Source organism: Cetorhinus maximus, chromosome 14 (assembly GCF_964194155.1).
Source record: "Cetorhinus maximus chromosome 14, sCetMax3.hap1.1, whole genome shotgun sequence".
Lineage (NCBI taxonomy): Eukaryota > Metazoa > Chordata > Chondrichthyes > Lamniformes > Cetorhinidae > Cetorhinus > Cetorhinus maximus.
The window spans coordinates 115754559-115770482 of record NC_135892.1 but is presented as its reverse complement, the minus strand read 5'-3'; the positions used below and the strand labels follow the sequence as shown (position 1 = coordinate 115770482).

At 49.9% G+C, this 15924-nt stretch overlaps 1 protein-coding gene across 3 annotated transcripts in view; it reads left to right on the top strand.

The window, feature by feature from the left end:
- The first annotated feature begins 1948 nt into the window (after positions 1-1948).
- dnajc27 (DnaJ (Hsp40) homolog, subfamily C, member 27) overlaps positions 1949-15924 on the top strand; it is a 33841-nt gene continuing 19865 nt past the window's right edge. The window contains exons 1-2 of one of the 3 annotated variants that reach the window (XM_078557525.1): positions 1949-2318; positions 10239-10321. In XM_078557525.1, the coding sequence (XP_078413651.1) occupies positions 2232-2318; positions 10239-10321 (170 nt within the window). In that variant the 5' untranslated portion in view covers positions 1949-2231. The remainder of the gene's footprint in view (positions 2319-10238; positions 10322-15924) is intronic. The other 2 variants (XM_078557528.1, XM_078557527.1) reach the window with 2 other exon arrangements.

The window sequence follows — 15924 nt, the reverse complement described above, 5'->3', positions numbered from 1 at the left end:
TGAAGATCGCACGGGCGCCGAAAAATCGGCGTCAATTGGTGCCTTAAGTGGCCCGTTAATTAATGGCGGGCGAAATATCGCAATGGCGCATGGTGATGTTGGGACACTCACCCGGCGTCACCGGTCGTCATTTTACACGTGGACGTGCGGGGCCTGCCCCAACACAACAGGAAAATTCTGCCCTATATGTTTCAATAAGGTCACCTCTCATTCTTCTAAACTCCAATGAGTATAGGCCCAATCTACTCAACCTCTCCTCATAAGAAAATCCCTCCATCCCGGGATCAACCTAGTGAACCTTCCCTGGACTGCCTCCAATGCCAGTATATCTTTCCTTAGATAAGGGGACCAAGACCATTCACAGTATTCTGGGTGTGGTGTCTTGCATAGTTTTAGCAAGACTTCCCTCTTTTTATATCCTGTTCCCTTTGAAATAAAGGCCAACATTCCATTTGCCTTCTGAAACAAAAATAAAAATTGCTGGAAAAACTCAGCAGGTCTGACAGCATCTGTGGAGAGAAAGACAGAGTTAACGTTTCGAGTCCGTATGACTGTTCCTCAGAAGAGTCTTGCTTTTATAAACCATTTGCCTTCTTTATTACCTGTTGAACTTGTATGTTAGCTTTTTGGGATTCATGCACGAGGACCCCTAAATCCCTCTGTGCTGTATCTTTCTGCAGTCTTTCTCCATTTAAATAATATTCAGCTCCTCTATTCTTCCTGCCAAAGTGCATAACCTCACCTTTTCCCACATTATATTTCAGCACTTATTGCCCATCCCTAATTGCCCTTGAGAAGGTGGTGGTCAGCTGCCTTCTTAAAGATGGTGGGTTGACATAGTCATACTCATGGAATCATACCTTAGAAATAATTTCCCCACACCACCATCACCAACCCTGTATTGGTGCATTGGTTGGAGAAGAGTGGGGGTGGCTGGTTCACTGGCTGGAGTGGAGGGGGTTGTGGGTCACTGGCTGGAGTCGGGGGTTGTGGGTCTGTCTGGGGTGGGGAGGGTTGTATGTAACTGGCTTGGGGTGGTGGGGGGGGTTGTGGGTCACTGTCTGGGGAGGGTTGTGGGTCACTGTCTGGGGAGGGTTGTGGGTCACTGTCTGGGGAGGGGGGTTTGTGGGTCACTGTCTGGGGTGGGCGGGTTGTGGGTCACTGTCTGGGGTGGGGGGGTTGTGGGTCACTGGCCGGGGGTGGGGGGGGGGGGGGCGGTTGTGGGTCACTGGCCAGGGCGGGGGACGGTGTGGGTCACTGGCCGGGGGGGGGTTGTGGGTCACTGGCCGGGGTGGGCGGGGGGGGTGGTGGTTGTGGGTCACTGGCCGGAGGCGGGCGGGCGGATGGGGGGGTCACTGGCCGGGGGCGGGCGGGTTGTGGGTCACTGGCCGGGGGCGGGCGGGCGGATGGGGGGTCACTGGCCAGGGACGGGCGGGCGGATGGGTGGGTCACTGGCCGGGGAGGGGGGGGGGGTGGGTGGGTTGTGGGTCACTGGCGGGGGGGGGGGTCGGGTTTGTGGGTCACTGGCAGGGGGGGTGGGGCTGTGGGTCACTGGCAGGGGGGGGGTGGGGCTGTGGGTCACTGGCAGGGGTGGGTGGGGTTTGTGGGTCACTGGCAGGGGGGGTGGGGTTTGTGGGTCACTGGCAGGGGGGGGGTTTGTGGGTCACTGGCAGGGGGGGTGGGGTTTGTGGGTCACTGGCAGGGGGGGTGGGGTTTGTGGGTCACTGGCAGGGGGGGTGGGGTTTGTGGGTCACTGGCAGGGGGGGGGTTTGTGGGTCACTGGCAGGGGGGGTGGGGTTTGTGGGTCACTGGCAGGGGGGGTGGGGCTGTGGGTCACTGGCGGGGGGGGGGGGGGGTGGGGTTTGTGGGTCACTGGCGGGGGGGGGTGGGGTTTGTGGGTCACTGGCAGGGGGGGTGGGGCTGTGGGTCACTGGTTGTCAGTTGCCGCGTGCGGACATCTCGCGAGAGCGCGGGTTGGGGGCGCGCGCGGCCTCGCGAGATTCCGGCGGCGCCGGTGGCGAAAGCGGCGGCCGGGGCCCGATTCCTGTGGCCGGGGCTCTGAGCAGCTGCAGCGGGGAGAGGCTGCCGGCGGCACCCGGGGATCGGAGCTATTGGCCGGTCAGCCGGCCTGTCCCGGCCCAGCCCAGCCCGGCCCGGCCCGGCGCGGCGGGGAGAGGCTGCGGGAGGCCGGGCGGAGCCGCCCAGCGGGAGGGGAGGCGGCCGCCGTCACCATGGAAACCAACGCGCAGAAACGGAGCGAGAACAAGAAACCGCTCAGGGTGAAGGTGATCAGCCTGGGGAGCGCCGAGGTGGGAAAGGTGAGAGGGGGGGGGGACTTGGTGGGGGTGGGGGGGGGGGGGGGACTTGGTGGGTGGGGGGGGGACTTGGTGGGTGGGGGGGGGACTTGGTGGGTGGGGGGGGGACTTGGTGGGTGGGGGGGGGACTTGGTGGGTGGGGGGAATTGGTGGGGGGGGGGGGTGAGGGGAATTGGTGGGGGGGGGGGTGAGGGGAATTGGTGGGGGGGGGAGGTGAGGGGAATTGGTGGGGGGGGGAGGTGAGGGGAATTGGTGGGGGGGGAGGTGAGGGGAATTGGTGGGGGGGGGGGTGAGGGGAATTGGTGGGGGGGGGGGTGAGGGGAATTGGTGGGGGGGGGGGTGAGGGGAATTGGTGGGGGGGGGGGTGAGGGGAATTGGTGGGGGGGGGGTGAGGGGAATTGGTGGGGGGGGGGTGAGGGGAATTGGTGGGGGGGGGGGGTGAGGGGAATTGGTGGGGGGGGGTGAGGGGAATTGGAGGGGGGGGTGAGGGGAATTGGGAGGGTGAGGGGAATTGGGAGGGTGAGGGGAATTGGGAGGGTGAGGGGAATTGGGGGGGGGAGGGTGAGGGGAATTGGGGGGGGAGGGGAATTGGGGGGTGAGGGGAATTGGTGGGGGGGGTTGAGGGGAATTGGGGGGGGTGGTGAGGGGAATTGGGGGGGGGTTTGAGGGGAATTGGAGGGGGGGGTGAGGGGAATTGGGGGGGGAGGGTGAGGGGAATTGGGGGGGGAGGGTGAGGGGAATTGGGGGGGGAGGGTGAGGGGAATTGGGGGGGGAGGGGAATTGGGGGGGGTGAGGGGAATTGGGGGGGGTTTGAGGGGAATTGGGGGGGTGAGGGTGAGGGGAATTGGGGGGTGAGGGGAATTGGGGGGGGTGAGGGGAATTGGGGGGGTGGTGAGGGGAATTGGTGGGGGGGGTTTGAGGGGAATTGGGGGGGGGGTTTGAGGGGAATTGGGGGGGGGGTTTGAGGGGAATTGGGGGGGGTGAGGGGAATTGGGGGTTGGTGAGGGGAATTGGGGGGGGTGAGGGGAATTGGGGGGGGTGTGAGGGGAATTGGGGGGGGTGTGAGGGGAATTGGGGGGGGAATTGGGGGGGGTGTGAGGGGAATTGGGGGGGGGAGGGAATTGGGGGAGGGGAATTGGGGGGGTGGGATTTGGAGGGGGTGGGATTTGGAGGGGGGGTGTGAGGGGAATTGGGGGGGAAGGTGTGAGGGGAATTGGGGGGGGGAGGGGGGAGAATGGTGGAGGGGAGAGTGGGGAGAGAGGAGAATGAGGGGGGAGGGGGAGAATGATGGGGGGAGAGAATGGGGGGAGAGGGGAGAAGGGGGGAATGGGGATGAATGAGGCGGGAGAATGAGGGGGGATGATTGAGGGGGGAGGGGGGAGAATGAGGGGGGGTGAATGAGAGGGGGAGGGGGAAGAATGAGGGGGGAGGGGGAGAATGAGGGGGGAGGGTGGAGAATGAGGGGGTTGGGTGTGAATGGGGGGAGGGAGGAGAATGGGGGGGGAGAATGAGGGGGGTGATTGAGGGGGGAGGGGGTGATTGAGGGGGGAGGGGGTGATTGAGGGGGAGAATGAGGTGGTGAATGAGGTGGGGAGGGGGGAGAATAAAGGGGGGAAGAATGAGGGGGAAGGGGGTGAATGAGAGGGGAGAATGAAGGGGGTGAATATGGAGGGAGGGGGTGAATGCGGGGGGAGGGGGTGAATGAGGGGGAGGGGGGTGAATGAGGGGGAGGGGGGTGAATGAGGGGGAGGGGGGTGAATGAGGGGGGAGGGGGTGAATGAGGGGGGAGAATTAGGGGGGAGGGGGTGAATGAGGGGGGAGGTGGGAAAATGGGGGAGAATGAGGGGGGTAGGGGGGAGAATGAGGGGGGGAGGGGGGAGAATGAGGAGGGTGGGGGGAGAATGAGGGGGTGGAGAATGAGGGGGAGAATGAGGGGGTGGAAAATGAGGGGGGAGAGAATGAGTGGGGAGGGGGAGAGAATGTGGGGGGAATGGGTGAGGGGGAATGGGGGAGGGGAATGGGGTGGAGCAGAGCGGAGGGGAGGGGGGAATGGGGCGAATGGGTGAGGGGGGAATGGGGGGAGGGATGGGCGTAGGGGAGGGGGGAGTGGGGGAGGGGGGAATTGGGTGGAAGGCGGGAATTGGGTGGAGGGGGAATGGGGGGAGGGGAGGGGGGAATGGGGGGAGGGGAGTGGAGGTGAGAAGGATGGGGGGCGTGGGAAGGCGGGGAGGGGGGTGGGAAGGCGGGGAGGGGAGTGGGCTGGGCGGGATGGGAAGTGGGGTAGGGGGATGGGAAGTGGGGTAGGGGGATGGGGAGGGGGGTGGGAAGGGGGGAGTGGGAGGGGGGAGGGGGTGTGGAAAGTGGGGAGGGGGTGTGGAAAGGGGGGTGAGAAGAGGGGGGATGGGAGGAGGGGTGGGGAGGGGGGTTGAGAAGAGGGGGGATTGGGAAGGGAGGACGGGGGATGGGAAGGGGGTGAAGGGGGGGGATAAATGGAAAACCAGTTGGTGAGCAAGATCGACTCAGGGGACTCCTGCACTACCTGCCTGGCTCTCTTGACTGCCTGGCATTCACCCATTCCCCCTCTGCCTGCATGCTCCTAACCTGCGGTGTGACCACCTCCCTAAATGTGCTTTGCATGTAGTTCTGTGCCTCGCAGATGCACCACTGTGACTCCAGCCGCTGTTTGTCAGGGTCTGAGAGTTCCTTGCAGAGTCTTACTTGGGTTCAAAGCTGTGGTCCGGACAAATAGGCATGAGTGACTCAACACCAAATAATGTGTGAAAACTGTAATCTTCATCAAACAATTAATAATGATTAGAGAAAAAAGATAACTTTGTTAAAAAGAAAGGAAAGCAAACAAACATCTTGTGTCATATATATATGTATAATTTCATATGTATAAATAATATATATAAAAAGAAAGGAAGAAATACAACTTTAAGTCCAATTCCTGCCTCCATTCTAACCTTTAGAGGCTTCTACTCAGACTTTCTCAGAACAAGAGTCTTGTAAACATGAGCCCTTATCAAATTATCCTCATATGCGCTGCAAACCTGGCAGACTTTGTAATATTCGAGTTCTTTATGCATCTTTAGATGGTGTCTCCCATCTGCCACCAATCAAACTCCATCTCCCCATTCCACACCATATTTGACCAACCCATGTGCACGGTTATCCATTGCTTTGTCTTGTAGTTCAAGGGTCATAGAATGGAGTAATAAAGTACCTCCTCTTACGCGATAATAACTTTTATTTTAGCAAGTCTAGCTCAAAAAGGAAAACAATGGTTTAAAGACAAAATAGCAGCTGTGAACATGGCCAGCATGAATAACACAGTCTTGGTGAAAGCAACTTTGTTAGTTAACCATGGATGGTGGGTTCTCCCCTCTTTCTCATTGGAATGTATATATTCTGGGTATTCTGAAATATTCCCTAAAATGTCTGCCACTGCATCTCTATTGACCTCTTCCTCAAACTGAATTTTAAATTCAATTATATTATGATTGTTGTTCCCTAGGGGTACCTTCATTATGAGCTCATTAATTATTCCTGTCTTGTTGCTCAATACCAGGTCTAGTATAGCCTGCTCTCTGATTGGCTCCAAAATGTGCTGTTCTAAGAAACTATCCCGAAAACATTCTATGAACTCATTTACACTACCTTTGCCCATCTGATTTTTCCAGCCTATATGTGGATCAAAATCCCCCATGATTATTGCTGTACTTTTCTGACAAGCTCCCATTATCTCTTCTTTTATACTCTGCCCTACTGTGTATTTACAATTAGGGGGTCTGTACACCACTCCCACAGTGATTCTTGCCTTTATCATTTCTCATCTCAACCCAACCCGCTTCGACATCCTGGTTTGCTGAACTTAGGTTATCCCTCTCAAATGTGCCAATACCATCAATAATTAACAGAGCCACCCCTCCACCTTTTTCTAACTTCCTGTCCTTCCTAAATGTCACATCCTTCAATATTCAGGTCCCAATGTACGTCATCCTGTAGCCATGTCTCTGTATTGGCTATCAGATCATGCTTATTTATTTCTATTTGCTCTATCAGTTCATTTGTTTTGTTTCGAATGCTACGTGCGTTTAGATACAGAGCCTTTGGTTTTGTCCTTTTTATTATTTTTGTAGCGTCTAGCCTTATCTGCTAATTACTCTTAGATTTGTACTCTCTGTCCCTTCCTGTCACAGTCTGTTTATCATTTCCCATATTAATACCTGTCTCTCTTGCCTTGTCTCTACTCTTTGGTTTGCCACATCGTCCCAAATTTGATCCCTTGCCCCCACTATTCAGTCTAAAACCCCCTCTACTCCCCTAGTCAGACGGCTTGTGACGACACCAGCCCCAGCATGGTTCGGGTGTCGACTGTCTTTATGGTACAGATCCCACTTTCCCTAATACTGGTGCCAGTGCCCCACAAACTGGAACCCACTTCTCCCACACCAGCCTTTGAGCCACACATTCATTTCTCTAAACTTAATTGTTCTATGCTAATTTGCATGTGGCTCAGGTAATAATCCAGAAATTATTACCTTTTGAGGCTCTGCTTTTTAATTTGGTGTCGAGCTTATCATACTGACTTATGCAGAGCCTCCTTTCTCATCCTGTCTCTGTCTTTGGTACCTCCGTGAACCATGACCACTGGACCCTCCCCCTCCCACTGCAAGTTCTTCTCCAGCCCTGAGCACATGTCCTGAATCCTGGCACTGGGCAGGCAAGATTCTCGTTTTTCGCCGCAGAGAACAGTGTCAATCCCTCTTACTATACCGTCCCCTACTATCACTACATTCCTTTTTTGCTCCCCCTACTTCGATAGCTTCCTGTACCACGGTGCCATGGCCAGTTTGCTCATCCACCCTGCAGCCCCCACTCTCACCCAAACAAGCTGAGAGAATCTCAAACCTATTGGACAATTGCAGGGGCTCACACTCCTGCCCTCTGGACCCCCTTATCTGCCTCACTCACAGTCACACCCTCCTGTCCCTGGCCACTGACCAAATCAGAAGACCCTATCCTAAGTGGTGTGACCACCTTCTGGTATAAAGCATCCAGGTAACTTTCCCCCCGTGATGTGTCACAGAGTCTGCAGCTCAGCCTCCAGCTCAGTGACACTGAGGCGAAGTTCCTTAAGCCGCAAACACTTAATGCAGATGCGTTTATTGTGATCCAGGAGCTCCCACATGTTGCAGCCTTGACACATCACGTGTCCTCCATCCTTAATGTGTCATAATAATTATTTAATTATATTAATCACCTGTTTATGTTACTTTCTTATATATTTTTGTAACTTGATCACCAAATTGTATACTATATTAAACCTTAGGGATAGAATAGAACTTACCCACTTACCCGATACTCACCAAACAGCTAACTCCTTTCCCGTAGTAGAGCAAGAGCCAATTTCTATGGGATGAGAAAGATAGAAAGGGGAAACTAACAACTCCTTCTCCCAACTCCCCTCTCACCAAACTCCAAGTCTTCACTCAGTTAGTTGGCTGCATTTTGTTTGCCATGGCTACACTAAAGAATCCTGAACTTGTAATAAACTGAACTGGGGCTTCAGTAATGAGATTCAACCAGTTAGCTAATTAACTACTCAGCTCCTATAGCTGTGAATGAGTTTACCCTGTCTAAACTGCAAGAAAGGAGGAACTTAGCCTGCTTAGAAAGTTTTCAGTTACTGCTAATTACAGGCTAGCTTAGATTTTAAGAGCAAAATTAACACTTAAAACTCCCCTTTCACCAAACTCCAAGTCTTTACTCAGTTAGTTGGCTGCAGTCCATTTGCCTTCGGCCTCAGTGCATCGTTTCGTTGCTACTGATAGTTCCAATGCAACATTTTCTGAAGTAATTTTCAACGTCCTTTTTGGCTTCTCGTTTTTCCATGGCTACATATTGATTCTCCATGGAGTCTTTCAGGGTCACATTTTCTCTGCTTGCTGTTTTACCTGGCTGTACATCTGGTTGAGTTTTCCCAACTCCCACTTTGATTTGCCAACAATGGAATTGAGAGTTGTTATTTCCCCCGATGCCTTTGTGTTGTCTCTGAAATTTGTTTGTTCAGATCTCGAACAGCTTGGTGCATTGAAGACTTTGGTTTATCGTGCATTTTTAAAGACATATACTCAGCTTGAATCTTGTGTTTTGAAACTTCCAGCTCAGCTCTGATGCGAACATTTTGCTGTAGAACGGCTTAATTTACTTGTTGCACGTTTTGCTTCTTTTGAGTTACCTCAGATAACTTTCCTTCATTCACAGCCATCTCCTTCTGCTTTGCCATCTGCTGTTGCAGTTTGGGTATTGTGTCAGCATTTTCAAAGAACTCTTTTTAAGCCTTTCGGCTGTTTCTCAGCCATTTCTTTCTTCTGCACTGGAGTCTTCAGCTCATGCATTTCATTGCACTGACATGGTTGGCGAGCCATCTTGTGGTTTACTTGAAAAGTGTCCCCCTTGCTCTGGGGCCTTTTGTTGCCCATGTTCTGGATTGTTTTGTTGCCCTCGGTACTTTATTGGGGGTGTGCTAGTCCATCTTCTGGGCTCAGCACTCTCCACAACTTGGAGTTTGAAATATCTGTCAAATCCTTTTAATATCTCACCAAATGTTGTTGACTATTGACCTATACATTGGCTGTGGAATTCTTCACTTGCAAATGAACCAAACACGAATAAAAACTTATCAACTTGTACTATTTCTGATTCCTTATTTAATCTTGTAATTCTCCTATAAACTAAAAATTTTCTTCTCCGAGACTCCCACTCTTTGGTCTGGTTTAGCCATTTCCTTATCCAAAATGGGTCTGGCTCTTCTAATTTTCTGTTCATAGTTTTTTTTTTGTAATAATTGCACCTTTAAATGTCGTTGCCCCTTTAAAGCAGTAACCGTTTTTTTCACTCAGGCTGTCTCTGCAGCTGTTGACTCTCTTTTTCCTGTGCTTTTTTGGGTTTGACAGGATCCCCATGATCACGGACCTTTTTTTTAAACTTTTAAAAATTGCAGCAGTTTCTTCCTTTCAACTCGCAAAATATTTTCCCTTTGTTTTTACTCTCAGTGCCATTTTTAAAAATCTTCAGAACAGCGACGATTCTGTTTCTTCTTTATGATAAAACTACTTTTCCTGACTGAAAAGGGTTCCCTTTCTCTTAAACTCTGCAGGCCTTTTCCGTTTTTCTACTGTGCTCTGCAGGTTTCTCTCTTTACTCTTCAGTTTTCTTTTTAACTTGTTTTTACTTACAGCTATTTACAGCTTCTGCATCTGTTGAGCCCATGGGACTGCCACTTTTTCTATAGTGTAAGTACAGCTTTTTTGTATTTTTGCTCACCTGTGTCTGACCAGGATCTTTTTGGACTTTCAAAAGGCATTTGATACATAGTCACACAACAGACTTGTGAGAAAAGCTATTGCTCATGGAATAAAAGGGGCAGTGGCAAGGCTACTAGCACTACCAGGTATACTACTTCAAGGTATTATTAACCTTTTCTGACCAAAAATGATCCATGATATTGTTAAACTTTACAAACATAAAATTCTTGCAGATGCATTAGTGAAAGTTGGGTGCAGGTTCTTGGAGGGTGAGGGTGGCATGGAAACACAGAGACATTATTATATTGAAGTGTGCCATTGCACCCAACCACAGGATAAGTGGATGATAGGAGACATCATTGCCAAAACTGATCCCACCCTTTCCTGACATCCCCACACACACACGCTGGAGTCACTGGGTAATGAGTACAGACTGGAGACGGAGCCTGGGCACTTTCAGCTCCGTGTGGGGCTCAGCATCACACTGGGTGAGATCAACTAACTGAGCACAGGCTGGAGATAGAATCCTTTCAGTTTAGCATGGCTCAGGCAAGTGTTGCTTTTTTTAGTGTAGATGAAATTGCTGACACTAATTGTGCTTTTTTTCCAGAGCTGTATCATTAAACGATACTGTGAGAAAAGGTTTGTCCCAAAATATTTGGCAACTATCGGAATTGACTATGGAGTTACAAAGTACGTACTGTGCTAATTTTCCTCCCATTTTCAGTGATCTGGTTTTGCTTGTAATTTTTTTGAATATTAATAAATAGGTAGGTAATGGATTGTTACTCTTACTGATTTGAAATGGGCTTAGAGATACTTTCCCCCAGTCACAGAAATCAAGAAACTTTCCCCCATGCATGCCTCCATCCCCCACCTCACCACATGCTCACCATCCCTTCCCCCAGTCCCATTCCCATTCTTTGCTGATCTGGTTACTCACAGCTTGCGTGGAGTTTGGGTGCTCGAATTAGCTTGAGTGCCCTGGGTTAGACAGCAGAGCAATCAGTGTCCTGTTATAAGCTGCTAATATAATTAGGAGTAATACAGTTGCATTTGTTAAGTGCCTTTAATATAAAGTTCCACAATGTGAAAAGAGAAAGAGGCATTGGGAAAAATGATGCTGAGACAAGAAGGGAGAGGTTGGAGTGAGGCTGGGGGCCTGGTAGTGGGGATTGTGGAGATAGTTGGAGGTGACTGGAAACCAAGTCGAAAGCAGGAGTGGGGCATTCAGCACCTAAAGCATTCGATTTGATCTGTACCTCATCTATTTCCCGTTTTAACTTCATGGGGAAAATTTTTCCTATGGTGGGTGGGTGGGTGGGGGCAGGCACGGAGCCAATCGCCGCCCGCAATCGGCTGCGCGCCGCCATTTTACACAGGCGGGCCAATTAAGGCCTGCCCAGCGTAACGCGCGGCCGGTAGAGCTCAGTGCTACCTGAGCGGTGGGGGGGGGGAGGAGGGAGAGTTGGGGCCTGCGCTCTTTCGCGCACGCAAGAGCGCAGCAATCTCCATGAGGCACAGAGCTGCCTCGGAGATTGAATGGATTAGAAAACTTTTTAATAAATAAAGTAAAAATTTACTTAAACATATTCTCTCATGTGACAGTGTCACATGAGCTGGGACATGTTGGTTAAGTTAGGAAAATTTATTTATTTATTTTATAAAAGCTTCAAGGAAACCTCATCCTGCCCTGGATGAGGTTTCCTGAAAAACACGAAGGCCGTTTGGGCTCTTCGCCTGCCCGCTAACCTTAAGGTTGGATGGGCAGGGTTCTTAACAAGCTTAATTAATTTTTTAATGGCCTTAATAGGCGGTTGAAAGTTTGACGGGCGCGTGCCCGCCGTACGAAATATTTGGATGACACGCGGTGATGTTGGGACGCATGCCTGTCGTCATCGCGCGTTATTTTACGCGTTGGTGTGTCGGGCCCACCCCCGCATGCTGACTGGAAGATTCAGGCCCATATTTCTTGATACCCTTACCAATGTTCCCTCTTAGCTGCATTGGTGCAGCAAAAGAATGTGCTGTGCAGGGAACAAACTGACCACGCACAAGCAATGTTTCCTTTAAGATGTGCATGTGTGCCTGCATGTCAATCTTAAAGGAACTGCACAGTGCAACAAGCCAGCTACACACGGCAAATGGAAGTTAGAGAAAACGTTGACCAACATCAATAAAAATCTATCAGTCCCAGTCTTGAAAGCTCCAATTGACCTCCAGTATCCACAGTCTTTATGGGGAGAGTCTATCTGATTTCTGTTACCCTTTGTGTGAAGAAGTGCTTCCTGACATTACTCCTGAACTGCCTAGCTCTAATTTTAAATTTGTGTCCCCTGTTCTGGATTTCCCCACCACAGAAATACTTGATCATTTTAACTCATCAGGTCACCCCTCAACCGTCTATATTCAAGGGAACACAAGCCTAGTTTCTGTAACGTTTTCAGCCCCAGCATCAATCTGGTGAATTTGTGCTGCACCCCATCCTAGGCAAATATGTCTTTCCTGGGGTGGTGGCAGCCTTCTGTCTCGTAAGACAATGGTTTGCACTGTGGTGGTCAACCCTGTGTTAAGCATCTCCTGGTGTGTCTCAGGAGCCTCACACTAGTATGGCAGTCTCTGTCACATTTGCTGCAGAGGAAGACAGTTGCCTGAGAAGGTGCACGATTCACTGGCCTCTGTTTTCTCTGTTGTTTCTGCTCACCTCTTCCAATGTCCCTCCGAACAATTAGCCTCCAGAAGTCATGGCTGTTTGCGACTGCCTTCCAGTTGTCAGTGTCACTGTCTGTCATTTTCATGCCTTGCAGGTGTACTTGTAGCAGAGGAATGGACATCCAGTAAGTCTTGACTCAGTGGCCAGTTCACCGTGCAGCAAGTCTTTGGGTATACGGCTGTCATCCATTGATGAATGTGGCCTAGCCAGCACCCACAATGGTTTAACAATGAGTGTATGCTGATGGAATTAGCATGCTTCAGACCCTCTGAGTTGGTGACCTTGTTCTGCCAAGAGATGCCGAGGATATGTCTGAGACAATGAAGGTGGAAACTGTTGAGCCTTTTCTCCTGCCTAGCATATGTTATCCAGGTCTCTCCACTGTAGAGGAGTGCACTGAGTATGGAGGCTTGTTAGACTCGCAGTTTTGTGTTCTCAGTCAGATTGCTGCTGTTCCACACTCTCTTACTCAGCTTGGACATAATAGCTCTGGCTTTTGTGACGTATGTGTTGATTTCAAGATCATGCAACAGATTGTGGATGATTGTGGAGCCTAAATATACAAAACTATCAACAACCTCCAGTGTCACATTGTCAATGCTGATAGATGGCAGTATGGCAGCATCCTGGACCATGACATTTATCTTCCTGATGCTAATGGTCAAACCAGACTCTTGACAGGCGTGAGAGAGTCTGTCCATTTGCCCCTGCAGATGTTCCTCGTATGGAATGTTAATGCAGCACCTTTCCTGAGGGGGTATAGTGCCAGGAACTGAAAAGATTTATTTGGGGTTGAGGGAGGTGGGAGGGAGGCGGAGAGATTTGGGGAGGGAGTTCCAAGGTCTGTTAGCATGGTTGAGGACGAGAAGGGGGAATGGGATGCATGAAAGTGCCAGAATCAGAAGGAAGGGCAAGGCCATGGTGATGAGGAAAAAAATGTAAAATTTAATATGTTGGATAAAGGGGAGGCAGGGTAGGTCTACAAGCATAGGTGTGTTAAGTGAATGGGACTTGGTATAGGTTGGGATACGCACAGCAGTATTTGGATGAGCTGAAGTTTACAGAAGGGTACAGCACAGGAGGCCCGCGAAGAGAGTATTGGAAGAGTTGAGTCTGGAGTTAATGATCATGAGTCATTAAGGGGCCAAGGTAGGAACAGGTGTACACAGTGTTCTGGAGATGGCCTTGGGAACGGGTAGATATTGGATTAGAAACTCGGCATAGGGTGGAATAGAATGCTGAGCTTGTGGACAGCCTTATTCAGCCTAAGAGAAAAGTGAAATTAGAAATTGAGAGGGAAAGTGCTGGAATCAATTATTAAGGAAGTCTTAACAATGCACGTAGAAAATCATAGTGTGATCAGACATAACATGGTTTTACGAAAGGGAAACCATGTTCGTCAAATTTATTAGAGTTTTTTGAGAATGTAACTTGTAGGGTAGATAAAGGGGAACCAGTAGATTTCCAACAGGCATTCGATAAAGTGCCAGACAAGAGGTTAATAGGCAAGAAAGGGCTCCTGGAGTTGGGGGTAATATATTAGCATGGATAGAGGATTGGTTAATGGACAGGAAGTAAGGAGTAGGGATAAATGGGGCATTTTCAAGTTGGAAAGCTATAACTAGTGGAGTGCCTCAAGGATCAGTGCTGGGGCCTCAGCTATTTACAATCGATATTAATGACTCCGACAGAGTAATGTTTCTAAGTTTACTGATGGTACAAAGCTGGGTGGAAATGTAAGTTGTGAGGAGGACAGAGAGGCTGAAAAGAGATATGGACAGGTCAATGAGTAAGCAACAAGATGGCAGATGGAGTGTAATGTGGGGAAGTGTGAGGTTATTCACTTTGGTCGTAAGAATAGAAAAACAAATTTTTTTAAAAAGGTGTGAAACTTATAAATATTGATGTTCAAAGAGACTTGGCTGTGCTCGTACAAGGAACACAAAGTTAGCATGCAAGCGCAGCAAGAAATTAGGAAGGTAAATGACATGTTGGCCTTTATTGCTAGGGGATGAGAGTCCAGGAATAAAGAACTCTTGCTACAATTGCTTTGGTGAGACTACACCTGGTTTACTGTGCGCAGTTTTGGTTTCCATATTTAAGGAAGCATTCTCTTTTATTATGCCAATGTTCATTTTCATTCCAAAGTACATAGCTGCAGTGGCTAGTCTATCTACTAATTCATGTAATCCTCCTTCTGTGGCTTGCTACAAATGCTTTGTCATCTGCAAATCTAACTGATATTATCATTCACCCTCCCAATCTTAGCACCAGATTCTGTGTCTTCAGACATTTCTTTGATCATTACTTCTGCATAGATGTTAAAGAGGACTGGTGATAAGCAACACCTGTGTTGAACTATTCTTCCAATTACACATGGTTTGGACTCCCTGTTGGCTACTTTCCCTGTTGCTGTTTGTTCCATGTACAAATTTCTTATGAGTCATCTATCTCTCCAGTTTATTCCAATGTCTTTCAGCACTGTCAAAAGTTTAATACAGTTAACCAGATCGAATGCTCAAGCATTTTGGAAGCATATTATCTGCAGATGGACGTCGTAGTGTTGCGAGGCCTTAAGACCAACCTGGACATACACAGAATCACAGAATCTCACATCGCAGAAGAGGCCCTTCGGCCCATCGAGTCTGCACCGACATGTGAGAAACACCTGACCTACCTACCTAATCCCATTTACCAGCACTTGGCCCATAGCCTTGAATGTTATGACGTACCAAGTGCTCATCCAGGTACTTTTTAAAGGATGTGAGGCAACCGGCCTCCACCACCCTCCCAGGCAGCGCATTCCAGACTGTCACCACCCTCTGGGTAAAAAGGTTTTCCTTACATCCCCCCTAAACCTTCTGCCCCTCACCTTGAACTTGTGTCCCCAAGTGACTGACCCTTCAACTAAGGGGAACAGCTGCTCCCTATCCACCCTGTCCATGCTCCTCATGTATACCTCGATCAGGTCGTCCCTCAGTCTTCTCTGCTCTGACGAAAAACAACCCAAGTCTATCCAACCTCTCTTCATAACTTAAATGTTTCATCCCAGGCAATACCCTGGTGAATCTCCTCTGCACTCCCTCCAGTGCAAACACATCCTTCCTATAACGTGGCGACCAGAACTGCACACAGTACTCCAGCTGTGGCCTCACCAAGGCTCTATACAACTCCAACATGACCTCCCTACTTTTGTAATCTATGCCTTGATTGATAAAGGCAAGTGTCCCATATGCCTTTTTCACCACCCACTAACATGCCCCTCCACCTTCAGAGATCTATGGACACACACGCCAAGGTCCCTTTGTTCCTCAGAACTTCCTAGTGTCATGCTGTTCATTGAATACTTCCTTGTCAAATTACTCCTTTCAAAGTGTATCAACTCACACTTTTCAGAGTTAAATTCCATCTGCCACTTATCTGCCCATTTGACCATCCTATCTATATCTTCCTGTAGCCTAAGACACTCAACCTCACTGTTAACCACCCGGCCAATCTTTGTGTCATCCGCAAACTTACTAATCCTACCCCCTACATAGTCATCTATGTCGTTTATATAAATGACGAATAATAGGGGACCCAG